The 26,690-nt window shown below is 34.8% G+C and overlaps 2 protein-coding genes across 2 annotated transcripts; one reads left to right on the forward strand and one right to left on the reverse strand.

Annotated features, from left to right (window-relative positions):
- Positions 1–8,672: 8,672 nt before the first annotated feature.
- On the reverse strand, positions 8,673–12,078 carry LOC123548816 (2,4-dienoyl-CoA reductase [(3E)-enoyl-CoA-producing], mitochondrial-like). Its single transcript, XM_053546022.1, has 3 exons — positions 11,923–12,078; positions 10,357–10,503; positions 8,673–9,476 (listed from the first exon to the last, which is right to left on the reverse strand). The coding sequence occupies exons 2-3, from the start codon at positions 10,456–10,458 to the stop codon at positions 9,354–9,356; spliced, it is 225 nt and encodes a 74-aa protein (XP_053401997.1). The 5' UTR covers positions 10,459–10,503; positions 11,923–12,078; the 3' UTR covers positions 8,673–9,353.
- Positions 12,079–23,810: 11,732 nt separating this feature from the next.
- LOC123548815 (oxidative stress-induced growth inhibitor 2-like) lies at positions 23,811–26,132 on the forward strand (the record flags this gene model as incomplete). The annotated part of the gene is made up of 3 exons (XM_053546832.1): positions 23,811–24,050; positions 24,445–24,536; positions 25,007–26,132. Coding segments are annotated over 3 exons (1,338 nt in total), but the record flags the coding sequence as incomplete, so codon positions are not given.
- Positions 26,133–26,690: the final 558 nt, after the last annotated feature.

Below are 26,690 nucleotides of genomic sequence, written 5' to 3' on the forward strand. Positions count from 1 at the left end.
TTCCCTACTTCCCGAACAGGAAACTTGTTACTTATTATAGTACCATGCTTCCCGTTCGGGAAGTAAAACCACTATATTTTATGTAGGTTCATTAAAAATGCTCGGTGCATAAGACTATACATGAGATCTCGAAATTGAATATGCCATATTGAACTTAAAAGAAATATCTAGATTTCTACCGTTCAGAATTTTTTTAAATGTCTTAGTATTTTTTTTAATTCCCATTGAATCTGCCCTTTTTCTGAATGAACTGCAAAAAAGCAGAGTTTCCCGATTTGGAAACCAAACTTCCCGATCAGGAAATTCTTCTTATTTTCGTGGTACATCTTTTTATCATACTAAATGAAATATCGAGACAGACCATACATGTGATACGTCCCGGATTGTCCGGGATTGTCCCGGAAATTACATACTCGTCCCGGTGTCCCGGACAGTCTTAAAATGTCCCGGAAAAATAAAAATACAGGAACAAATAAAAACAATCCCCCAAAAAACTTGTTTTTGTCTATAATTTGTTAAATTTTACACAATAAACAGTCCCCGTTGTCACATTGTTTATTCCTAATCACTTTCATGCCCTCGAGCGGGCGAGCGGGATACGTGTTGATTAAGCCTGCTTTGATCACGCGACGATCTTTTGATGACACTGATTAAGTTACAGTCAGTTATTATGACGACCCTGATTAAGAACTGACAGGATTATGCAATCAATAACTGTTTTATGATAGTTAAATTAGGAACAATAGTCGTAAATCTCTTTGTTTTTAGCACGTTGGCGGTAAAGCTACATGTAGCCTTTATGGAAGAGATTATTGAAAACGGTCAATTAAACGATAATTATTTTAAAAGGTTGTAATTATTTAAGATCTAGATCGATTGTCACACATATTTTAAATTAAAATGCTGAATGCCTTTTCCGACCGACCCATGAAAATTGACCCGACTCCAAATATTTTATATTGTCGATTTTATCTACAAGATTTATTTTATTCCTTTAAAGATTCATTTAATTATTAGATAAATGTTTAAGCTTTAGAATGATACCAAATTAGCTAGAATCTAAATCACGATGACCAGGTTGATTCTTCGTATATAGTAAGTCTCCTAATTCTGTTCACCTCGGGAACGCAATAAATTCACGTGCCGAACTATAGATGTATTACCCGTATACATGTATTTACCTCCCTTAGAAAGCTTGACGACATTTGCCGCAAATTAATACAAGCGAGTGAACAATGTTTAGTCTCGGGAAACTACATGCATATTATGATATTTTTGCATGAAACAGATGAATACCAATGTCACGGTGTATGTCCCGGACAAAAGGTAAAAATCCCGGAAATTTTAACTCAGAATCCCGGAAACGTTCTGAAAAATTATGGCATGTATGCAGACAGACGAAGACATAAGAACCAGAAGAAACATTTCAAAGGGAGATCTGAAAAAACTTGATAAACTCAAAGAAGTATAAAATACTTTATATTTTTATAGCTCTTTGATAAACTACATAAAATAGAAAATCACAAAACTAGTGTCATATTGCAAAGGCTGTTTCTCCTACATTGAAAACTTTAAAACTATTATACAGAATGCAAAGAAAATAGATCAAGCAACACAGACCGATATTATTGAACACATATATGTGTACAGGTACATTTTTTACCTTAATTGATGCCAAATCTTTCAGTAATAAATTCACAGTATCTAGTTTGATACAAAGTGATATTTAGAAATACCAAAAGCAGGACGATATTCGATGCTAGATGTTTTCAATGTAAAATTCTGATTTTGTTCACGAGGGATACATAATGCTTTTCCAGATTGTTTGTATTCTTCACATGAATATTTTACAAAAAAAATCAATTGTCAAGGTGATACAAAATGTATTTTTCAAATTGAAAATTTTTGAACAAACTTAAGAAATTCGAAAAAGTAGCTTTAAGGCAACTGACATGGAAACAGTATGACATATACTGTCATATGCTAGAACCAAAAATATTATTAAATTAAAGTCTGTTCTTTAGCTTACTTATTATACATGATAATATAACAATACTTGTATTGCAAAACATAACAATAAAATATGAAAGGGGTTTACTTATAATGACACAGAAATATAGCAGTGACAAGTCCCTATAAGCTCATGGTTTGGTTTCAGAGTATTATATTGTTTTGGAATACTAGTTTTGATAAGAACAGAGATATTTGACTTTTAAAAAACTTTAATCAAGGGTGACGCCATCGCCAACTCTACTTTTTTCTTTTAAAAATCGAGCTAAAGATTAGAACCAATACTGACAGACAATTAACCTTGTGCTGTTTGATATTGTAACAAAACTGGGGCCATAAGATGCATCTACCTGAAACTGTAAATCTGTTTAAATGCAGCACATGCTCTTACAGTATTTTGTGTTTTTACTGTGTCAGATGTGATACCTTCAAGAAAAGATGTAACTACTTTGTTTCTTTCACTTTTATATTTATCAAAATCCAAGTTAATCAAGGACTCTATGTCTCTATTAATAGCTGATACAGAATTACAATCTCTTAATATGTCTTCCTTTTCTGCACACCCAAATGCAAAAGGTGACAAATGCTCTTTTAGACTGTTTTAAACCTAAAAAGAGAAGTAAAAAAATATGACTTCAGTCTTCAAAAAGTTATTTACTATCAAAGTCTACATCAATCCACATAACTCTGATTTGACTTATGATATAGTTATTCTCCTTTTTAACTTTAAAGTTTTTGATAAAGTCAAATATCTCTGTAACTATCAAAGTTTTTGACTTGAAACTTACAATAGGTATTTACTGTCAAAGTCTACACCAGAAAACAATCCTCAAAACTTGAAATTTGCCAGTGTTAGGCACCTTTTTAACTTTGATTTTGTTGTGTAAAAGTTTTTGATAAAGTCAGATATCTCTGTTACTATCAAAGATTAAAATAGTTTTTTTGCTATTAAAGTCTACACCAGGAGAAACAATCCCCATAACACTGATTTGAATTTTGATAGAGTCATGCCCCTTTTTAACTTAGATTTTTTTTATTTTTTTTTTGTAAAAGTTGTTGATGAAGTCAAATATCTCTGTTACTATCAAAGATTTTGACATGAAAATTAAAATAGTTTTTTACTATCAAAGTCATCACTAAGAGAAACAATCCTCATAACTCTGATTTGAATTTTGACTGTTAAAATTTGTAATTGCAAAACTCTAATTCAGAGTCAAGCACTGACAAAAGTTGAGCATGCTGTCTTATGGACAGCTCATGTTATTCATCTGGGGCCGTATTCATAAAGCATCTTATAAGTATAAGTACAAGAAATTAATTGTTTACTTAAGTATTACTTAGGTTAAATTTATTTTACTTAAGTATATTTGTTATTCATAAAACAACTTGATAAGTAATTCTTGTTTTTTTTTTATTGTGGACGAAAACATTAAAAAAACAACAACATTAATTTCAGACAGATACAACATGCACAATTATGTTTAAAGTGCTTTTATCTGAAAACAACACTTTAATCGTACTCACAACGCTTTTGTATTTTCTGACTTAAGTTATTTCTTACGTATCTTAAGTTTTAGCTGTTTTATGACTAGAACTTAAGTTTTTACTTAGACTTAAGTTGAAATCACCCAAACTTAAGTAAAATCTTAAACTTAAGTCAAAACTTATATTTAATATGCTTTATGAATACGGCCCCTGGTTGCTATCTTACGTTAATGAAGTGGCTGACATCACAGGGAACTTAGCAACTGAAATTTCTTCTGTCTTACTGTATAGGAGCCTTTGACAATAATCAAATAGTTGGAAAAACATGGTTAATTAAAACTGATACCAAAGTTAATGCAACATCATTTTGTGCAGTAAATTTGAATTCAGAACATCAGTATGTAGTGAAAACTTATAAAAACAAGAAGGTGTAAAGAACAAAACAGGCCAGTATTATGATTCAATTTATGACCTACATTATGAATATTTGTACATTGTTTTCAGCAAAGAAGATTATTTTTGAAGAGCAGAGATCCGCATTTTGTTGAATTCAATTTCTCTGATAGTATTGAAAATGATAAAAACTGAACAACAGAAAAGTAAAGAAATAACATGTGTATTATGTAGTAACACATACAAGAGATCTTAAAAAGATATAGTTGGGATTTTCTAAAACTACAAAAATGGCCGTAATTCTGACAAAATGGAGATTACAGTTATGGTCTTGGACTATATAGTCCCTAATGATCGATGATAAACAAGTGTGCAAAGTTTCAAAACTGTAGCTCTTATAGTTTTTGACCTAAACAAAAAATTTAACCAAGAAACTAAAATTTTCCAAGTACAATAAAGGGCAATTATTTTATCAAAATGCATATCAGAGTTGTGGTTCTAGGCATACATAGTCCCCTAATGTGCAAAGTTTTAAAGCTGTAACCCTTACAATGTTTGAGAAAAAGTGGACCTAAGCAAAATTTTTAACAAACGCAGACACCAACGCCAACCATTAAATGACGACAATACCTCATAGAGTTTTTAAAAAAACAAAAACAGACGAACTAAAAGGAGAAAGAAATACATTTACGTCAGAAACTATGCTGGAGTCACACAACACAAGATCTTGAAATGTATCTAAAGTAAATATTCAAATAATTGATCCACTGCCTTTGAACTCAAACTCATATGAGTCTGTTAAAATCCTGGGGCACCAGACACATCAAATTACAGGATCACAACTCCCTGAAAACTTGAAATTTGAAATAATTGCTTTTTATAACAAAATAAAAGAATACATTTTCTGAATGTCTGCTTTCAGTTTCCTGATTGTGAAGTAACTTAAAGGCTAGGTTTCCCGATCAGGAAGTTAGGTTTCCAATTCGGGAAACTCTGATTTTAAGCAATTTCTGAAGAAAATGGTCAATTTCACTGTCAAATAAAAAATTCAATAAGACATTTAAAAAAATTGTGAACGGTAGAAATTTAGATATATCATTCAAGTTTAATGTGGCATATTTAATTTGCAGATCTTGTGTATATTCTCGTGCACCGGCAATTTTAAATGAAATGGGTCAAAAACTTGCGATATTGCTTCCCGAACGGGAAGCATGTTACTATAAAAAGTAACAAGTTTCCCGTTCAGGAAGTAGGGAAAAACCCGTAAATGATTTCCCGAACGGGAAGTTTCCCCTACTGAATATGGTCTCTATGGTGTTAACAATTCAAAAGTAGCAAATTTTGGCTCTTTAAGGGGCCATAACTCTGGAACCATGAAGGGATCTGACCAGTTTTCAAAAGGAGCTGAGATATTATGCCAATACAAGCTGTGTGCAAGTTTGATAAAAGTTGATTGCAAAATGTGGTCTCTATTGTTAATAAGCCAAAAATAACAAATTTTGGCCTTTAAAGGGGCCATAACTCTGGAACCCATGATGGGATGTGGCCAGTTTTGGAAAGGAACCAAGATATTATGCCAATACAAGTTGTGTGCAAGTTTAATCAAAGATGATTGCAAAATGTGGTCTGTATTTTGTTCACAAGCCAAAAATAGCAAATTGTAACCCTTAAAGGGGCCATAACTCTGGAACCCATGATGGGATGTGGTCAGTTTTCGAAAGGAAACGAGATATTATGCCAATACAAGTTGTGTGCAAATTTGATTAAAATTGCTTGCAAAATGTGGTCTCTATTGTGTTCACAATAAATTTTGGACGGAAGACGGATGAAGGGTGATCTCAAAAGCTCACCCTGTCACATACTGTCACTATGTTACAGGTGAGCTAAAAACATAGCCTGCCTGATTAGCTTGATGATATTGAAGGTCTACGGACTACAGGATTGAGTTCTGTCCCATGGGAGGCCTATGTTCTCTGTGATGATTTGATAACCGCCACCTTCATTGATGTGGAAAAGTTGGCAGTTACTGTGAAATCATTAAATTTCGTGGGCATGAAATTTCGTGGTTTTGGTCAAAACGGCAATTTCGTGGGGACATGAATTCGTGGATTTCAACTATTGAACATAAAGATAAATGGGAATTTTACTTCTTCATTGGGATTAAATTTCGTGGATTGACTAAACCACGAAAATTAGTCCCCAACCAATATTTATGATTTCACAGTACTTGTGAAGAACAGGTTAGTGCTGGTACAGAATCCAGGAACCCTTGTTAGTTCCACTGGTACATAACTGGAATACTGTTGAAAAAAAAATGGTGCTAAACCTTAAACAAATGGACAAAGGCGTTCATGAGCAGCTCCTAAAGAACTATAGTACAGCCAGCACGTAACCTTCGTTTGAACACCCGTTGCTGCAATTCAGTTTCGCGTGTTTGTTTTTACTGACCGCCACGACCGGTGTCCATATCGGATATTTAAGGTGTTCAGGAGTGGTCATGCTGGAAGCAGCAAGATGGGCATGGGTACATGATATAAACCTGTCCAGTACCTGCATAGATACATTGTTTCAATGTAAATGTGGTTTGGGATGGGAGGGGGTGGTGTAAACTATTTCGTTAACCTTTGTTTTGAGAGCCATGTTTGCTTCGAATACCAACCCAAGTAACTGGTTAGAAATTTTTAGGTGTATTTAGTCGAGTAGAATGATGTAATTCTTACTGCCTACCATTTTAACAAGTATCTGTTTGAAATGTATCTGCTGATAAAATCTTGAGTTTTATATAATTATTGAAGTTCAGAAAGTGTTTTCATTTAGCAAGTAGCTGAAGATAACAAGGCTACTATGTTCTAACAAGATAAGAGCGGCGCCATGAGAAAACCAACATAGTGTGTTTGCGACCGGCATGGATCCAGACCAGACCAGGATCCATGCTGTTCGCTGTTTCTCTAATTGGAATAGGCTTTGAAAGCGAACAGCATGGATCCTGACCAGACTGCGCGGATGTGCAGGCTGGTCTTGATCCATGCTGGTCGCAAATGCACTATGTTGGTTTTCTCATGGCGTGGCTCAATTATTTAGAAGATCTATATAATCAGTGTGGAGCACATCTTTTATAAACAAGAGCTGTCACTATTATAAATGGTGACAAATGCCCCTGCAGCACCTTGACCTTTGACCTGGTGCCCCGAAAGTCAGTAGGGGTGGTGTACTCAATAAGTACTATCAGCATGCGAAGTTTGAGGGTCCTGGGTGAAGTGGTTCGCATGTAAAGTGCCTTCATGCAAAAAGTTAACGTTGGCCCCTGTGACCTTGACCTTTGACCTGGTGACCCCAAAGTCAGTAGGGGTGGTGTACTCAGTAAGTACTATCAGCACGTGAAGTTGAAGGTCCTGGGTGCAGTGGTTTGCGAGTAAAGTGCCTTCGTGCAAAAAGTTAACGTTGGCCCCTGTGACCTTGATCTTTGACCTGGTGACCCCAAGTCAGTAGGGGTAGTGTACTCAATAAGTACTCAGGGTTTCAGAAATCTGCAAATTTATTGGTAGCCCATTGGGCTACCAAAATTTTAATCTGGTAGCCCGAACATTTAAGTTTATTTGGCAATGGCCATTTCGGTTTATTTACTATGTGCTTCTATACTACAGTGGATGGAATGATAAATTATTAGAGGTTTCATAATTTTAGCCGTACGCACATTGTTATAAATTTTGTTCTCTTAAATAGCAATTATCATTACTCATTTTTCTCATTTTAAAACATAAAACTACATGTTTTTAAACTGAGAAATATCATCAGGAGTACTCCTGATAGTTATAGCAACATGGCAATAAAAGAGGAATGCAAATCAATTTTTATAAACTTGCAAATCCATTAGAACTTACTAACTTAGAGCTGTATGAATTGTAATTTATCTCAAAATTATTTAAAGTTGATCCTGTCTGATTCTAAACATCTTCCTGCTTTAATAAACAGACTAGAACCGCGTATATAGCGTATCTCAGTTTCTTGACACTGTGTATTCACTTATCCGAATTTATGTTTGTCCAAAATTCTGTATACTTTCTGATATTTTGCAAAATCACGGTCGATTTTTTTGCATGTTAGGCAAGTATTTAAATTGAAAAGCATAAACAATCAGTGTAGGCACTACACTGCCTCAAAATCAAATATTTGTTCCTTCTGATCGCTCGATAAATATTGAGGTCAGCAAAACCAAAAGTACACTTTGGCAGGTGGCGCTAAAATGACGTAATTTTAAGACTGGTTTGCATATTGTTTTAAACAATACCTATCAGCAACTTTGATGTTATTGGATCAGTCTATTTTCAGTCTTGCACATGTTTTTGTAAACATTTGCCTGCGGTAGGATTAAATGGTTAATTGTTTGCCGATTGTGACAGTAGGTGTTAAGATAATTAAAGCCTCGGGCATGTATCCCTTGATAAACAAGGGGATTATAGACAACTATCAAAATTATATTTGAAGACTAAATTATTGATTTCCGGGCTACTCGATACGGAGTTTCAAGGTAGCCCGCCGGGCACGCTCTGAAAAAATTTAGTAGCCCGACAGAATTTTCTGGTAGCCCCCGGGCTCCGGACATGGGATTTCTGAAACCCTGGTACTATCAGCATGTGAAGTTTGAAGGTCCTGGGTGCAGTGGTTCGCGAGTAAAGTGCCTTCATGCAAAAAGTTAACGTTGTGACGAACGAACAAATGGACAGACAGTTGAAAACTAATATGCCTCCCTTCGGGGGCATAAAAACAAAAACAAAACATGAAAATTCAAAAATAATAATTTAATAATTATGATATTTCTATACATATGAAGATCACAGTGATTGTCATAGTTGTGCCCATACAAAGTTACATAAAATGAACACAATTCACCTCTTAGCTATGAACAGCAAATATTTGAAGTTTCTAAATTCAACATAGCAATGACACTCAGATTTGTTGTTCCGGACATTCATTTCAACATTTACCAAAAAGTATGGTCACGCTGTTTTTTGGACAAATATACAAAGGTGGTAATTCAAACATTAAATGACATCAAGTATTACTAGCCCTGAAAGGTAACAAACTAACAATGCTGAAACTGTAAACGTCTTTGTTTAAATAATGTACATGGTAAAAAAAACACAGGAACCAAATTTTGGCTGTCCGTCTGTTAAAAGCTTGTGTAAATGTCTGTTAACTGACCATATCTGACTAAACACGATAGCCTCTTGTTCACAGTTTTGTGTGATAGATTTTAACTTAATCATAATAATCAAGATTCTGTAGAAATGTCCAGTTAATTTTGATTCACCCTCGCATATATTTTGGGTTTATTCTTACTTGCGCATTGCAGTATGGATCTCTGGAAAAAATCCCTTCATTTTAAACTTCATTTCTGAACAAAGTGTTGCAACGTAAATAGTCCCATGATAATTTGACTACACTACTAAAAAGAAACTATATCTCTATGAGCCTTTTGTAGATTTGATCATCTGAGCCAACATGTCCCACTGTTCATTTGTAACCGCTCTTAACTCATTGAACGAACCAGCACGACTATACAATTCTCCACCATCAAGTTTAACAATCTGAAATAGATATATATATATTCATTCTGAAAAACCTCTGAAACCATTCAAGTCTGTCAATATAAAATCTTTTGGTTATTAACAAAACAGCTACTCCATGGTGATGTTAATTCTTGTACTTCAAATTTATAGATAAAAGAAACTGATTTTTTTCTGGTACATTGGAGAAAAATAATGTGGATCCATGCAATCTCAAAATTCATGACCATTAGTCCCCCTCCAATCAACAAATGCTTAGGTCATTTCCCCTGCAACATCACTCCCATCTAAGGTTTGTAAATTCTAACATCTCTACACCAACAAGGGCATCATTTTTCCATCAAACACTATTACCTTTTCACCAATAATGTTGTAAATATAGTTACTCAAAGATATATTTTATTCATTGAAACCTTTGAAACATTAATCGCATATCAATCTTTTTTTTAAAACACACTCCATGATGTAACTTGTATTAAATTTATAGCATAACAGAACTGATTTTTTTGGTAATTTGGGAAAAAGTGACCAGTCCTTTTGAGGGACAATTTACCTCCTCAAATCTTGTATTTCCGCAAATATATCTAAAAGTTTGTAAATATCTAATCTCTACAACCAAACAAGTTCATCATTTTTCCATCAAATTATTTTCCCAAATGTGAAAAAGTTACTATTTAGATTGGGAAGCGTTTGGCCAAAATTCACGATAAAAAAGCCTGCTCTCAGACGCTATTAAACTAATCTTACCTAATCTATCTTAACCTCTTCCATTTACCAAAGTAAAACATTAAGTCTATCACAGTTAACCTCCTGTCTATATCAATGGTAAAACACTAAATCTGTTATAGCTTACCACACCCCCACTCCCTGTATCTCAAAGTAAAACACTATCACAGCTTACCTCCCCTGTCATCCAGGAGCTGTAATCACTAACCATGTAGGAGACCAGATTTGCCAGTTCTTGAACCTCTCCAAGCCTACCAGTGGGTAAAACATCCATCATTTTATCAGCCCACTCTCCAGTAGGATCTAGCCTGCTAAATGCACCCTGCAAATAAAGGGGCTTACACTGATGAGGGCTTAAAAGGGGCATACCTATGAATCTTTATTTAGCTGTTAAACAAACAGCCTGTTAAATTTTGATTCAAAATATTAATCTTGGTGGGAAACTCGAGGCTGATTTGATTTTAATGTAAAGACCATTTAGTGCTTAAAATCCTTAATTCATACATATGAGCTGTGCCATGAGAAAACCAACATAGTGGGTTTGCGACCAGCATGGATCCAGACCAGCCTGCACATCCGCGCAGTCTGGTCAGGATCCATGCTGTTCGCTTTTAAAGCCTATTGGAATTGGAGAAACTGTTAGCGAACAGCATGGATCCTGACCTGACTGCGCGGATGCTATGTTGGTTTTCTCATGGCACGGCTCAATTTTCTTAAAATGTTGAAATAAAATCTTAAAAGTAAATCAACTGATAGCTTAATCATCTGTCAAAATTTCGAACAGCTGTTTCCTGGTTCATAATTTTCTGCATACATATATTGTGTTTGTTAACGGTAAATGGCAACCAATTATGCTTCCATATTCTTTCATTATAATATGCATTCAGACATAAACTAACTTCCCAAAATTGAAACCTGTGTATCTAAGCATACTTTTTGCAAGTGCTATCTTACTGTCACAGAAAAACTAGCAAAAACTATGTGAATAGTTATACTTTATCTTCATATTTTTTTAACGATGCAGTGTATTTCTTTTTTCTATACACATAAACCTGGGCATATTTTATCAAAACTGCACTATTCCTAACTATAAGAAATGAGAAAGGTCTTACGATTTTTAGGCATAACAGAAATTGAAGAGGATAGAATTTTTATGATGAAAAATCCCATGTGCCTTTGGCAGGATCCAAACCCAGGTCGCTCGGGAGGAAATCCAATCAAAAAACTGACAGGCTATGCGTAAGTGACCATAACACTTCCCCTCTTCAAACAAGTCATCATTTATAATGATGTGTAAGCCATTTTGGCATAGAAAGTGCCATTTTTGGCAAGAGATAATGTCTGTGTCCTGGACGAGTTACCACTTTCAGATGTATCAGAAATTAAAGCAGACAGAATTTAGATGATGAAAAATCCCAACTGCCTGTGGCTGGATTCGAACCTGGGTGCTAGTCCAATACTCTAACCACTGAGCCAAAGCATCAACTCCCTGACGCAGTAGTCAGAGGACTGACTATGCGTAAGGGACCATAACAAAGGAAAAAACTTTGGATGGGTTTTTAAGACAACTAACCTATGAAAATTGATCCAAGTCTTGTGTTATTTCCGGTATTCAGAAGTAAAACTGGTATCCTTTGACCTAATATTGAAAAACTTTTTTGTTGTTACAGTTCCATAATTGTGTGTAAATATTTTCATCTTCATTTTATCTTTTTCTTCAAAACATTTATGTTAAACATACCTTCGTTTTGATAGGACCAGGTTGTATGCAGTTGTACCGTATACCATATCTTCCCCATTCACTTGCTAGAGACCTGAAACCATTATAAAGGGTCTTATATATGATATTTACGTATTCACTTGCAACAGATGTGAAACATTATAAAACTGCCTCTGTAGCCTAGCGGTACAGTGCCCACTTCCAGCGAGGGAGGTTGTGAGTTCGTTCCCTGGCTGCGTCATACAAGAGGTGAACAAGAGCACTGCAATGCGGAGCAATATACGCCTGAGGGTATGACCTTTGACCCCTAAGTGTCTCGATGTGATGAACATTTGTACCAATTTTCTTTAAAATCCTTCAAGCAGTTCAAGAGTTATAGAGCAGACACGAAACAAAGTCATATGACCTTTGACCCCCAAGTGTGAGACTGACCTTGAAGCAAGCCACCCAAAACATGCGCTCTGTACGCTGTCTTGGTGTGGTAAACGTTTGTGTCAAGTTTCTTCAAAATCCTTCAAGGGGTTCAAGAGTTAAAGAGCAGACATGAAATTGCTAACGAAGAGAAAGACGGACGGACGGATGGACACCGGCGCCATAACATAATATGTTTCTTCGGGCGTATAAAAATGGAACCTCCTTACTTCACGCTCAGCACTGCATTCAGCACAGAACTGATTCAGGGCCAGTGTTTAAATATCAAATTTGTTTCTGCAATTTTATATCTTTTCAATTCAGTTTATATAATATGAAATATTAGTTTAAATAAGGTAGCAATATTTCTGGATCACTTCAAGTTGGTTGACATATAATAAACATTAGCATGTTTTATGAAATATATGCATGATTTTACAATATTAACCTTTAGCCTGCTGGCGGCAAGTGACATCAAAGCCCAAGGCAAAATGTATTCAAAATTTGGGTTTAGGCCTAGCATTTTAAGAGGGGGAAAGGGAATGTCTAATATTGGTTTGAAATTTAAGAAAATGGCCGAACATGGAGTCAGCCATTTTGGTTACACTGCTAAAATACCTAGATAGATAATTAGTCTTAAAAGTTTTTTTTAAGTTCAAGATGTAGCCAAAAAGAATAATATCATTATTTCTTATGTAATCAGCATTTTGAAGGAAGCAATTAACAAGAGGGTCATGCTGACCCTAATGCTCCCCCTTAAAAATTGGGCCCTTTGGAATCACCAAAATAACATTAAATTCCCGTTTCAGAAAATAGGGTCAAAAATGTGGCCTCTACAGTGTTAACAAGTTTTCCCTTTAATTTTAGTGGGGACCAGTTTTGACCCCCATGCCCAGTTTTTTGGGGGGGCAAAGGGAAACATCAAATAAAATTCTTACCAAGTTTCTTGAAGATAGGGCCCTAAAAGTGGGCCCCAAGGGTGTTTTAAAAGGGTTTTCCTTTATTTGGGCCCGGGGACCTAGTTTTTGAACCCATTGACCCATTTTGGGAATTGGGTAGGAATCTTAAGAAAAAAAATTCTGTCAAGTTTTTATCAATCAAAGCAAAAAAAGAAACCTCATATGAGAAAAGGGCCAAAAGAGGAAAATTTTTCCCCTTTCAAGAGCTTAGAAAACCCTGAAAATCAGCCCACTTTCGCAAAGGGAATTTAATTTTTGTGACTTAGGTTTTGTTAAGTGTGGTTAAATTAATTAAATGTCACTTCTTGTGTCCAAAAGGTAAATTAACAACTTTTGGCTCTTTCAGGGGGCAATCAGGGGCCCTAAACCCCCAACCCATAATGGATCTGCGGGATCATCACAATCCCCGATATATTGTTTTTAAAGATATTTTGCAAGTCTGTATCAAAACAAACCATAAATGAAGTACTATATGGTGCAAAAACCAAAATACAAAAAATTTTCCCTTTTTTTGGGGCCAAACTTGGGAACCATGATGGGATTTAGCCAGTTTTGAAAAGGGCCGAGATATTTTGCCAATAAAATTGGTACAAGTTTTATTAAAATAATTGCAAAATGTGGTCTTATCATGTTCCAAACCAAATAGCAAATTTTAGCCCTTTAGGGGGGCCCTAAATTGGAATCCCCGATGGGATTGGCCATTTTCGAAGGAACGGTATTTGCCAAAAAAAAAGTCAGTGCAAGTTTGATTAAAAACGATTGAAAAAAGGGTCCTTTCGATGTTCCAAGAAATGTGGCGGACGGACGGGGCGTCACAAAAGCTCAAACTTGTGAAAAGGGATAAAAAAGGGTGATTTTTTCATCCGAAAGTAAAATTTTTAAATATTTCAGTAAAAAGTTCCTAGTTTGGATTAGGGAAAACCCCCTACCTTTTAAAAATTTTGTTAAAATTTGGGAATTTTTTTCATTACGGGCCATAACTGCGAAAACCATTCCTATTCTAACCTTTTTTTTTTAAAACAGATAGTCAGGCTTCAGCATAAAAAAGAAGAATGATTTTTGAAAACTTTTGAAAAGGGGCGTTTTAGTATTTGGACTTAAAGAAAATTTTCTTAAAAAATGATAAGCAACCTATCTTTAAAAAAATTTAAAAAATTTTTCCATAAACCCAAACCTAAAATTTAAAATGACGATTGTTTAAAGTAAACAAGTATGCTACAAAAAAAAATACACATTTTTTAAATTCAGTCTTTAAAATGTTTAGTCAGACCCTGTGGTAAAAAAAAGGAAGAATCCACGAAGTACTTTTGGGCACAAATAACTCTTGCTGCCCATTTAATTACAAAAAAGTGTGATCTACACATGATTCAGCACAAAGTTTCAAACGTGGCCGAAAAATGCTTCATCATCATGATAATGCAATTTTAGAGGGGGAGCTAAAATATTTAAATAATATTCTAAAATTTAGTTTTATTTTATAAGTCATAAATTTCCCCTCATAATAAAAATTCAATTCCCAAAACCCCAGTATTTACTTTTTAAAAGGGGGATACCTCTAATTAAAATTAAAATCATTTTCAAAAACAAATTAAAAATAAAAATTTTAAAATTTTAAAAAAAAAATAAATCACTTAATTTTTGGTTAAAGGACTGGAAAGCCGACAACAAATTAAATTTTATATAAAAACCTTCTCAGTTTCATGACGTTGAAAGAAATTTTTAAAAACGGATCACTATTAAAAAAGATATAGCCGTTTGAAATTCAACCGGAGGCAGCCATTTTGTGTGTTTATGACGTCATTTACACACTGCTGAATTCTTTATTTAGCAAATAACCTTTTAGGCCATACCTAATTGATTAATAGTTCTTCGGAAAATTTTCAAAAAAAATAGGAGCGGGCGAGCGAAATTTTTATTTTATTTTTTTTTTCTCAATTTTGATTTTTTCAGAGGCGGGTAGATTTTACATGGAGCGAGCGGGCGTTTTTTATTTTTTTTTCCCCAGCTTGAACCCTTGAGGAGGCGGTTATGATTATATATAAAGTTAACATTTCTTTAGAAATAACACAGAAATCAAACATTTACAGTGTGGGTAACACAGTATATAGCTTTTCTATATGTTTTAAAGACTACATGAATGATTTTGCAAATAAATTCATGCCAAAACTCACTGAATCACTTTATTTTTTTATTTTGTAATTTTAATTACTAAGGAATGGGTGTCTTATTTTTAATTTTGATTTTTCTACATTAATCTGAAGACGTGCCTATTTAATGGCACAGGATGAGGAATATTTAAGACAAAACAGGCATATGATTGTGTGGAATAACATTTCTTCTGAAACACAGTTAGATGTCTTTGACACATGAACAAATTTGTGCCCGTAGTGGAACTCCAACCCATAGAGGTGAGGGGAAGTAATAAACCACTTGACCAGTGAGACCAAACGGAGTTGGGCATACAGATGCTTCGACATTGCTCGAATCCCTTTGGAATAATTTCTTAACAGATCATGATCAGGCTAGCTTAAGCATTTGTGGTAGAGATTCATTTCAGGCAAAAATAATAACAGACGGACAAAGAATGATCCCAATATGGCCACCCTTAAAAGTGTTGTTTGTTGTGCTTTGACTGAACTAGAAATTTAGAGTTGGGGAAGTCTGTTTTTTCAGTTTCTTTCGTTCAATCAATTTACAGCCAATTTTAAATATATCCTGGCGTCATGTGTACAAACAGGCAAAACTGGGGTTACAAATTATTTTCATATCAACACTACTTATTTGAAAAGCTAAACAATTTTTAAATTGACTAAATGCGTTTTGATAGAATATCTGACTGCTGTACTAAAGAAGTTACGTTCAAAAAGATTTGGGCCGAGACAATGTGATAGGTCGGTCAGGATATGTGAACAAATATTTTTTTAAGATAGTAGTTGGCCTCAGCTTTCGGCTCTAGATCTAACATGCTGAATTAAACAACTGATAACAAATGGTTTGAAAACTTTATATCTGAACAATATTTCCAAATATTTGTTAACTGCATCCCCGTGCACGTCTTACAAGTCGGGCTTCGTTCTTTTCACTGTATTGAACAAAAGTAGAATGTGCCTATTTCATTACCTACCGGCACATCGAAGGCCATGTGTGGCACTAGCACAGACACTCCAGATTTAAAACAAATGATGAACAACACCATAATTCCTGACTTTTTGAGTTTGGATCATAAGCTACATGTATTACGGACGCATGAAATCCGATCAATATCACTTTGACGCATTAAAACAGCGATAAAACCTGTTTTGCCGTTATTATTCCGGACCGCGTAATCGAAAAAAAAAAAATTTTTTTCGGAGATTTTTATGTACGTGCGGGCGGGTAATTTTTATTTTTTTTTCTCGGGAATGAAATTATTGATGCGGTAGTTCCGACGAACGACATATCAATTTGGCATGGCCTTACATAGATTAATTTTATAATTATGTTTCTTGAGTGTAAGATGTAAAAGATGATATTTTCTTACATTATAGCTGGAAAAATATAGAGCAAATATTTTACAGAAATAAGTAAACACAGTTCAAATATGTGTCCAAAAATTTAATAAATCTGCCATTTTGTTTTTTGTTGCCATGGAAACAAAATGGCCACCATTTTGATCAAATATCTAAATGCTCATAACTTTCTCACTTTTAAGTCCATTTTGAAAATTCTTTCAATTCTTTAAATGATTGAAGAAATCCAAGCAGATGAAATTAATTAACAGCAAAACAACATTACAATTCCTACTTTGACAACATCTTTTTACTGTGTTACGATCACTGAAGACATGCTAAGATAAAGGCACAGGCTTCTTTTTAATTTCATGGGACTAGTATTAATAACCTTTTTAAGTGCAGGTCTGATGATTTTGCACTTTTTAAATATAATATCTATTTGAATTATTCATGCAAGACAAAATTCCTGTGATAGGAAGCTGGCTTCTGCTGTTTTTGAAAGTTAACTTACCATAAATAGGTACTGGAAAGATTAAACATGAGGGCCAAGATGGCCCTTGGTCGCTCACCTGAGAAACACACCATAACAGTGTAAACATGTTTGACCTAGTGATTTCATGGAAACAAATATTCTGGCCAATTTTCATTAGGACTGGACCAAAACAAGTTTGAAGAAGTATTTTCTTTGATATAACCTAGTGACCTAGTTTTTAATCCCAGATGACCTATATTCAAAATTGACCTAGATTTCATCAAGGCAATCATTGTGACAAAATGTTATGAAGATCAATTGAAAAATACAGCTTCTATCGCATACACAAGGGTTTTCTTTGATTTGACCTAGTGACCTACTTTTTGATCCAAGATGACCCATATTCGAACTCGACCTAGATTTTATCAAGGCTATCATTCTGACCAAATTTCATGAAGATCAATTGATAAATACAGCCTCTATCGCATACACAATGTTTTTCTTTGATTTGACCTAGTGACCTAGTTTTGACCCCAGTTGATCCATATTCAAACTCGACCTAGATTTTATCAAGGCAATTATTCTGACCAAATTTCATGAAGATCAATTGAAAAATACAGCCTCTATAGCATACACAAGGTTTTTCTTTGATTTGACCTAGTGACCTAGTTTTTGATCCCAGATGACCCATTTTCGAACTTGGCCTAGATTTCATCAAGGTAATCATTCTGACAAAAATTCATGAAGATCAACTGAAAAATACAGCCTCTATCGCATACACAAGGTTTTTCTTTGATTTGACCTAGTGACCTAGTTTTTGAACCCAAATGACCCATTTTCGAGCTCGGTCTAGATTTCATCAAGGTAAACATTCTGACAAAACTTCATGAAGATCAGTTGAAAAATACAGCCTCTATTGCATACACAAGGTTTTTCTTTGATTTGACCTAGTTTTTGACCCAGATGACCCATTTTCAAACTTGGCCTAGATTTTATCAAGGTAATCATTCAGACCAAAATTCATGAAGATCAATTAAAAAATAAAGCCTCTATCGCATACAAAAGGTTTTTCTTTGATTTGACCTAGTGACCTAGTTTTTGACCCGAGATGACCCATTTTCAAACTTGGCCTAGTTGTCATCAAGGCAATCCTTCTGACAAATTTCATGAAGATCAATTGAAAAATACAGCCTCTATCACATACAAAAGCTAAATGTTGACAGACGACAGACAGACTGACAACAGACGACGGACATCGAGTGATCCCATTGCTCAGCCTGTCAGGTGAGCTAAAAATCATAAAAGTATGTTTTTCTTTCTCAAAATAACTGTCAATAATTATAGAAATATTTGTTTGAATACTGGTTTATCCTATGGAGAAATTTATCACTTATAATGACCCCATTCGAGCCCCTAAGAAAACTAAATTTTATTCACTAGGTCGGAGTGGAGATATATTTGGTTGTAATAGGTGGTTAAGTCTAAACTTTGTTTAATGATATCTAAATAAATAATGAATGAAAAACATACCATTTTGTCTAGAAACTGGTTCTCAACCAGTACATTGGCACATAGGTCATATGCAAAAAGTAGTTACTTTTCCAATTATTAATTAATGACAGACTGAAAATTCTATGGATTTCCCTTTTTTCTGTCCTCCCTCTGGAGAGATTCTTCCAAAAGTTTTGGACCAAAAAAAAACAAGGCAGTCTGAAAGACAGCTATATCCCCCGCCATCGTTATGGATAGTGAAAGGGTCTATGGTATCGAGTTGTGACCTTGACCATAAGCTGGCAGGGGTGAATTTTGAATTCTGCACATTGTCTTGATAAATGGAATATTACAGCCAAGTCATACTAAAATCCTTCAAGGGGTTTAAGAGATACAGAGCAGACATAAAATGGAAGGCTCTAAAATTTGCCCTTGAGTTGAGACCTCGACCTTGAGCCAACAAGGCTGACTCATAGTCATAAGTTCTGCAAATATATTAAAAAAACCCACTTTATGTAGACAGTAAAGCAGCAAAAATTAATTAAGTTTGATGGTAATGTTAGATATACACGATTTTGAAGGTGTCTGAGCCAGGGCTCACACTGGCCTCCAAAAAATAATAGCCAACTTTTTAACCTGTGAAAAATTAATAGCCAAAATTGATGCGGATCTTTGCGTGCAATTTTTATAAAAATAAAAATGATAAATTTCAACATATATATTTTCTTAATTACTTTAAAAAGTAGCAGGCCCCAACATGGGGTGTGGGAATCGGGGATTCAGGGAAATTACCTCCTAATATTGGTGGTGGGGTCCCACTATAACAGTTTAAAATGCTATATTCTGATGGATTTTGAAGGCATTTACAGGACACATAGTTAGTTTGTGTAAGGCAGCTGAAATTGTTGATATTGACTGACATTATGGACTGGCCAATGGCTCAATTAGCCCCATTCATGCACATACAATAAGGACACAGTTGCACACAATGGAAAGTTTACCAAGTCTTTGAGTATCATTCATGTTTATACTTTTTCTTTATACAAAAGTGTTTTCATGATTCTTTTGACCATAACTGCACTTAAATTGCTTGAAAAGTACAAAACAATCAAGTCGCGAAAATACGTGATATTTGGCATCTATGCACACTATTGAATTACAGCTTTTTGTCAACAAGTTTTTGATGCTTTATTCAGTGAATATACTAATTTTTTAAGTGTTTTAGAATGTTTTTACTTACGCTAATTACAGTATGCAAGCACATTTATATGTTGTGTTTTAGTTTGCCCGTATCGGCCATCTTTCTAAAAATAGAAACAGGACTGGGTTTTCCGATATTTTTTTAATTAATGTGCAAAACAAAAAACATTTATTATGCCAGAATTGTCTTGGTAAAAAAAAAATAGACTATTAAGGTAGTTCTGCACGTTTGATAAACCGGAAGTGATGGCGTGACGCCATTTTTCCGGAAAACGTAGAATAAAGACTGGATTCGGCGTACGGAACAAAATCATTTTATGAATTCATTGCAACCTGTGAGTAAATTTATTACAATGGTACTGTTGCTATATTATAAAGTCAAAATATGATATTAAAACATATCACATATTAAATAATTCAAAATAACGTCCTAAAATTAGCGTGAAATGTCCGGTTTACTTTAATCATGGTCAAATATCTCAAAAATAAGCACACGGACCTATATATTATATTTCATCAAATTATAGGCCATGTCTTTATTTACAACTGTGAGAAGTTTCATCAAAATCTACATTGTAGAAAAATTTCTATTCGCGAAAATGTTAAGAAAGTTATGATTTTCCCATAGACTCTCATTATGAAATATTGCGTGAGGTCCCTATTTTTCAAATCAGTCTAGCAAAAAATCAAGCGCACGACCCTATCTTTTTTATTTGCTTAATTTTCTAGGTATATTCTGAAGTTTTGAAAAATCAGTGTTTAATCAAATTCTACATTGTAGAAATAATTTCGATCCAAACGTGCAGAACTACCTTAAAAATATCTGGCCTGTAATATTTCAACAAATTCGCGTTCTTTACAAATTCTGAAAATTCGAAAAAAAAAATTTTTTTCGCTTGGAACAATTTCATTTTAGATTAAAAACACATATCTAACCTAGATCCTGATTAAAGACATTTTGAAACCGTCGACAGTTAGGTCAGTTTATAATATGTTTTGAAAGATAATTAAATTAACGGTAACTATAGATGGCAATTTAATTTTTCATCAGGAAACTGCTCGTTCAAATTGGTTTAATTGTCGTCTGCCGAATAGAGTGGAAGAAAATTTGCGCTGGCGTTTTAAAATGTTCCAAAAAAGTAGCCTGCCAGTTCAATCTGATTGACAGCTAGATAAGTAAGATTAACTTCCGGTTATAATCGGTTTAACTGTCGTCTGCATCATACCGCCTTTGGCAATGTTATCGGCATAGTTGACACGTGTTTGGAATACACGAGGTAATAAACAGTCTGCTCTATTGATTTTCTACACTAGCAGACTGCGGGTTACTGTCTCACTTGGCATAATTATTTATGTAGCTATTAAATAAAATAATCGCCAGTTCCTGTCGCCAAAATGAAAAAATATTCGCCATTTAAATAAAATAATCGCAAATGGCGACTGACAGCGTGAGCCCTGCTGTCTCTAATGCTTTCCTTCCTCAAGTTTATTGTTTTTTAGTGTGGAAAAACATAGCTAAGTAGCCATTTCCACGAAATTGTATTATAACAGATATTCAGAGAACTGCCTATTTACTAGTGAAAGTTTGAATTTTATTTTTTTTAACTCCCCCAAAGGTCATATATAGAAAAGTTAATATTTTGGGGTAGGGAAGTAATTTCTTTTACTAAAAGATAAACTTCCAGTGTCTTATAAACAGGATTTCAGACTCATGCAGATCAGTTACTATGAGACGATTGTAGGACATTTGCCCCCAGGACATTTGCCCCCCAATGAAAAAACGAACTGCTGGACATTTGCCCCCCAGTTGAAATGGCAGATAGGACATTTGCCCCCCATAGCTTATTTTTGGAATGGACATTTGCCCCCCAATATTTTTGTCCAATATGCCAGTATGTATAACTGTATTTGTTGTTGTTTTATTATCAAAATTACTCTAAAAGGCAATTTCCGTAAAACAAAACTGTTTTATTAATTATAATTTGATAAATATGTTAATTACTTTTAGGTGTTAAGGTAAATAATAGCATATTATTGAGTAATAAAAGTGCTCATAACAGCGTTATAATTTCTTAATTAGTGCAATGTTTTAACACTCAAACTTGTTTATTTGGCTATTATCTACTACAAAATTGTATAAAACAAAGATATATTATCCTAAAATATGAAGAATGTCTTGTACGAAGTTCCTAAAAAGTCACTGGGGGACAAAAATATTGGGGGGCAAATGTCCATTTCAGAAATAAGCACTCGGGGGCAAATGTCCTATCTATCATTTCAACTGGGGAGCAAATGTCCAGCAGGCCACTTTTTTATTGGGGGGCAAATGTCCTGGGGGGCAAATGTCCGGATCCCCTATGAGACAGCAATTTCTGACTCATAAACTTAAAAATGAAACTTTGGGTTTTAATGAACCTCATTGAATACTTAAACTTTTACTTTTATCAGAAACTTGACTAATTCATAAACAGGGAAGTTTTCTGCACTTGTTTTATCAGATTCATGACTAAAGTACACTTGAACCTGCCTTAGCAGCTACTTGTATTAAACAGCCACTTGCCTAAAGCAGTCAGGTAGGTTACATCCCAGACCGACTTTGTTCTGATATCAACTTGTCTTAAGCAGCCACCTGCGTTAAGGAGCCAGATTTTGTTGCTTCGTTGACTGGCTGCTTAATACAGGTTTGGCTGTAGTTAACCCTTACCCTGCCAAATTTCTATAATGAACTTGTCCATCTTTCAGTTTGGACAGTACCATTAACTGTTAAAAGGGGTGCTTACCAAAAGGATACTGACTGAATAACGAACAGTGCTGATTATGATCAGACTGCACGGATGTGCAGGCTGATCATGATCTACACTGGTCGCATAGGCAGAATCAATCGTGTCCAGCATGATAAGGGTTAAAGTCATTACATGTTATCAGGGCTGTGAAACAATCTCATTTATACAGGTGGGGTTTAATATTGTGCTACTAGACTACTAGCGATAAAGTTTGTTGGTAAGGTCAAATAAAAAAATTTGATCGAGATTGTTTTTTTGAACAGGGTCAAGTTACTTCTGAAATTTATGCTGTTGATGTTTCAGCAAATTTCTTTTGCAAGCATTTGCTAGTGTAGGTCAGATTCGGGGAAAAATTATAACATGTCAGTGTAGGATAGAAAATTATTCCTCGCCCCTCTCCACAGCAATAGCAAACACATTGCCTAAAATATTTCCTTATTTGATCATTTTCTAGAACAGAGTCAAGTTTATGTAAAAAAAATTATATAATTTTAAATTAGGATATCCCGATTTTGACCTTATTCTGTTATCATGCTATAATGTTTACATTATGTGATATGAAAGCAGTTTGAAAGTATTACTTAAATTATTTCTAGATCATTATAATCACTATTAACTAACATAGATAATAAATCTGTTTATTTTGTGGTTTATGAACAAGGGTAAAGTATATATGAAAAGTGGCTGCCTGGCACTTTCAAGTGTTTGAATAATTTAATAAGGACATGACATTAACTAAATGGGTCAAAGTGATCAAACTGTATAGATAAATCAGTACAGTCTTCTCTCATGGGAATACAAAACGAACTTAGTTTACCGGTAAGGTAAGTAACAAAAAATGTTCATACTTTGGCAAAGTCACCCCACGGCAAATAATTATACATTTACTGTCTTCAATGTCACCCTATGACCTAAATTGCATTGGTGTGATTCTGACCCCACTCCCTACAAGCACCGCCCCATGAACAGAAGCCAAGAAAATGAAGAAAAAATGCGGTATTCAATATGGAATTTCCATTTGACTTATATTTACCTGTATTGTTTATTTGAGGAAGTTGTGTGAGAAGGACAAATTAGTCCTGGTACAATACTCGTTAAATAACTGAAGTGCTTTCACAGAAGTTTACCACATTGTGTTTTGTTTTTTCAGGAGCTTGCACCTCTATGTGAAGGTGTAGAAGGTAGATCGTCCAATCCTGTTGCCGTCCTTTTTGATGCCTTGAGTCATCCTGATGCTGATCTAGGGGGAGATAATCATTCCCTACTCGACTGGCGCTATGAACCAGAACGTAGAATAAACCATATTGTACTTGGGAAAGAGAAACCAGGTGGCTCTTGGCAGGTAATAAATGTCAGTTTTTCTTATATCAACGGAAATAACTCCTATTCAGTGTAAGAGTTACTGTACTGTAGTATTATTTCAAAAAAAGGGAAGTAACTCCAATATATTTTTGTAGTTTTCAACATTGTTATCATCCCTTTGATTGACAATCAAGGTTGACTGACTTGAATATTACTGAATATTTTCAAAGCAATATCCTAGTAAGATAGGAAATTACGATGTTATGGATTTTATTTTCTTAATTACAAAAAAGGATTTGATTTTCAGTTAGAATAAGTCTGCATCAATTACTGCTGGTACAATTTACTGTGAAACTGGTGTTCTGTAGCTAGTGTTCTGGGTGATTTTGTTCCACAAATGCAAGCACTAATGAAGTTGTTTTGTCTATTTTTAGAAAATGGATGGTAGTATGCAGACACTTAGTCTTAGCAGTTGGATGGAGTTACCTGACATGCCTTTTAAAGAATGGCAAATAAAACAGAAAAGGTAATATAACATGTATTCATTTGGCTGTGCATTGCTGCTTAACTGAATTTCTTATGGGAAATATGCATATTATGTTTGCAGCGAAATGCTTTAGGTATTTGTATTAAGAAGTTAGTTTAGAGATTAAATGAGTATAATTATTGAATTTACAAAAACCAGGGATATATTCTGCAAGTAGCCTCGAAACTTCTTTTTACAATCTCAGAGCTTGTTTTGCTATTTTTGAACAATTGAAATTGATCAATGACAGGATTGCATCGAGTGGTCGGCCATTTGTCTTGGTTTTAACCTTTAGCTTGCTGGCGGCGAGTAATTCTGCCTTTGCTACCAGTGCAGTCCAAGATCAGCCTGCACGGCACTCCTTTTAACAGTTAATGGTACTGGCCAAATTGAAAGATGGGCAAGTTCGTTATATAAATTTAGCAGGGTAAAGGTTATAGTGGTTCATGTGTATTGTTTTTTATTTGCAGACAAGAGGAGCAAATTGAGCCATGTATGAACCGGGCCACAATCACTGACATTTGTAATTACTATACTGCATATGTCGAAGAAAAAAACTTGAAGAAAAATTTCCATGATAATTATACAGTTACGTCAGTAAGGAAAGTGTTCAGAAACAATAAGGCTGTCGACTGTGAGAGCGGGGAAACTGAACCCTGTTGCCCCAGTATGAGAAAACATCCATACTACTGGGAGGTCAGAGGTTATCGCTTGGTTAGCTGTTATCATGGTGATGGGGAGACAGAAGTAGAAAGGGAAGAATTCTGCATTTCCTGTCTGTCAGTTGTCATAGCAACCGGAACCTTTGATGTACCAAACAAACTTGGAGTGGTTGGTGAGAATTTACCAGTTGTAAGCCACTCGCTACATGAATTTGAATCTGTGATAAATAACAAACAACTACAAACAAGTCCAGACCCCGTGCTCATTGTGGGGGCGGGGCTTAGTGCAGCAGACGCAGTTCTTATGGCTGTTCAGAACCAAGTGCCTTTAGTGCATGTATTCAGAAGAGGTGCAAATGATTCCACTCAGATTCTGAAAAAATTACCTCAAAACATGTATCCCGAATATCATGAAGTCCATCAGTTAATGAAAGGCACAAAACACAATCCATTCTACAAATCAATGCCAAAGCATGACGTGATAGAAATCAAAGATGATATGAAAGTGCTATTAAAACCATACAAAGTTCCGTCTGCAGAAATAACTTCATTAGACATTTCTCACACATCTATACTGATTGGTTCCCGGCCAGATCTCAGCTTTTTACCTGGTGACGGGCGTAGTATTGGCATAATGCCAAAATATCCCATTGAAAGCAAACATAATCCAGTAGATATTGATCCATATTCATACCAGTGCATTCAGGAAGAGGGGCTTTTTGCAATGGGGCCATTAGTTGGGGATAATTTTGTTCGATTTGGGTTAGGGGGAGCTTTAGGAATAACCAGTTATTTGTCATGCCGCAATAAATAACTGCACCTAAATATTTGTTGAAGTATCCAGTGTCTGTGATTTTTATGTTTTGTTTCTTTTGGTTATATTTTTGTACATGTCAGCTAAAGGCTGATGAAACATATACAGTTGAGTATGGCATATAGTTGTCGCCTTGTCCGTCTGTCCTCAATCCCTAATATGTGTTGGAATACCTTCTACAGTTTTCGAGGTATTTGGACATAACATTCAGAAATATAAAGTGATCTTGCACATGCTGTCAGGACATGAAAGTACCTTGCCCAGTTTAGGAGTTATAGCCCTTTGAAATTTTAGAGAATGCTGTACATATTGCACAAAACTGATATTAGCCTTTTCCAGAAAAGTGTGCCCACTGACTTTTTTGGTTTGGGGATTTCATACCCACTTGGTGTCATTTAGATTTTAAAACTTTGGGTTCCAGTTTAAAATGCTTACTGTTACTGCTGATCCGTTGACCTAGTTATCATAACAGAACAAGAGAAAAAGATGTATAACTCTGGGTTTTTTTAACTAACATTCTGGGTTATCTGAGTAGAGTAACACAAACCTACTACATTGTATATCTGTGGTACATACCAGTCGCTGTAATGCAAGTTATGTTGTGACAGTTGCAAAGATGCAGAAAATAAAAATACTTAATGATTGAGAAATTGCTGCTCTTTTCCTAGTAAATGTATA

The sequence above is a fragment of the Mercenaria mercenaria genome, chromosome 6, assembly GCF_021730395.1.
Source record: "Mercenaria mercenaria strain notata chromosome 6, MADL_Memer_1, whole genome shotgun sequence".
In the NCBI taxonomy this organism is placed as follows: domain Eukaryota; kingdom Metazoa; phylum Mollusca; class Bivalvia; order Venerida; family Veneridae; genus Mercenaria; species Mercenaria mercenaria.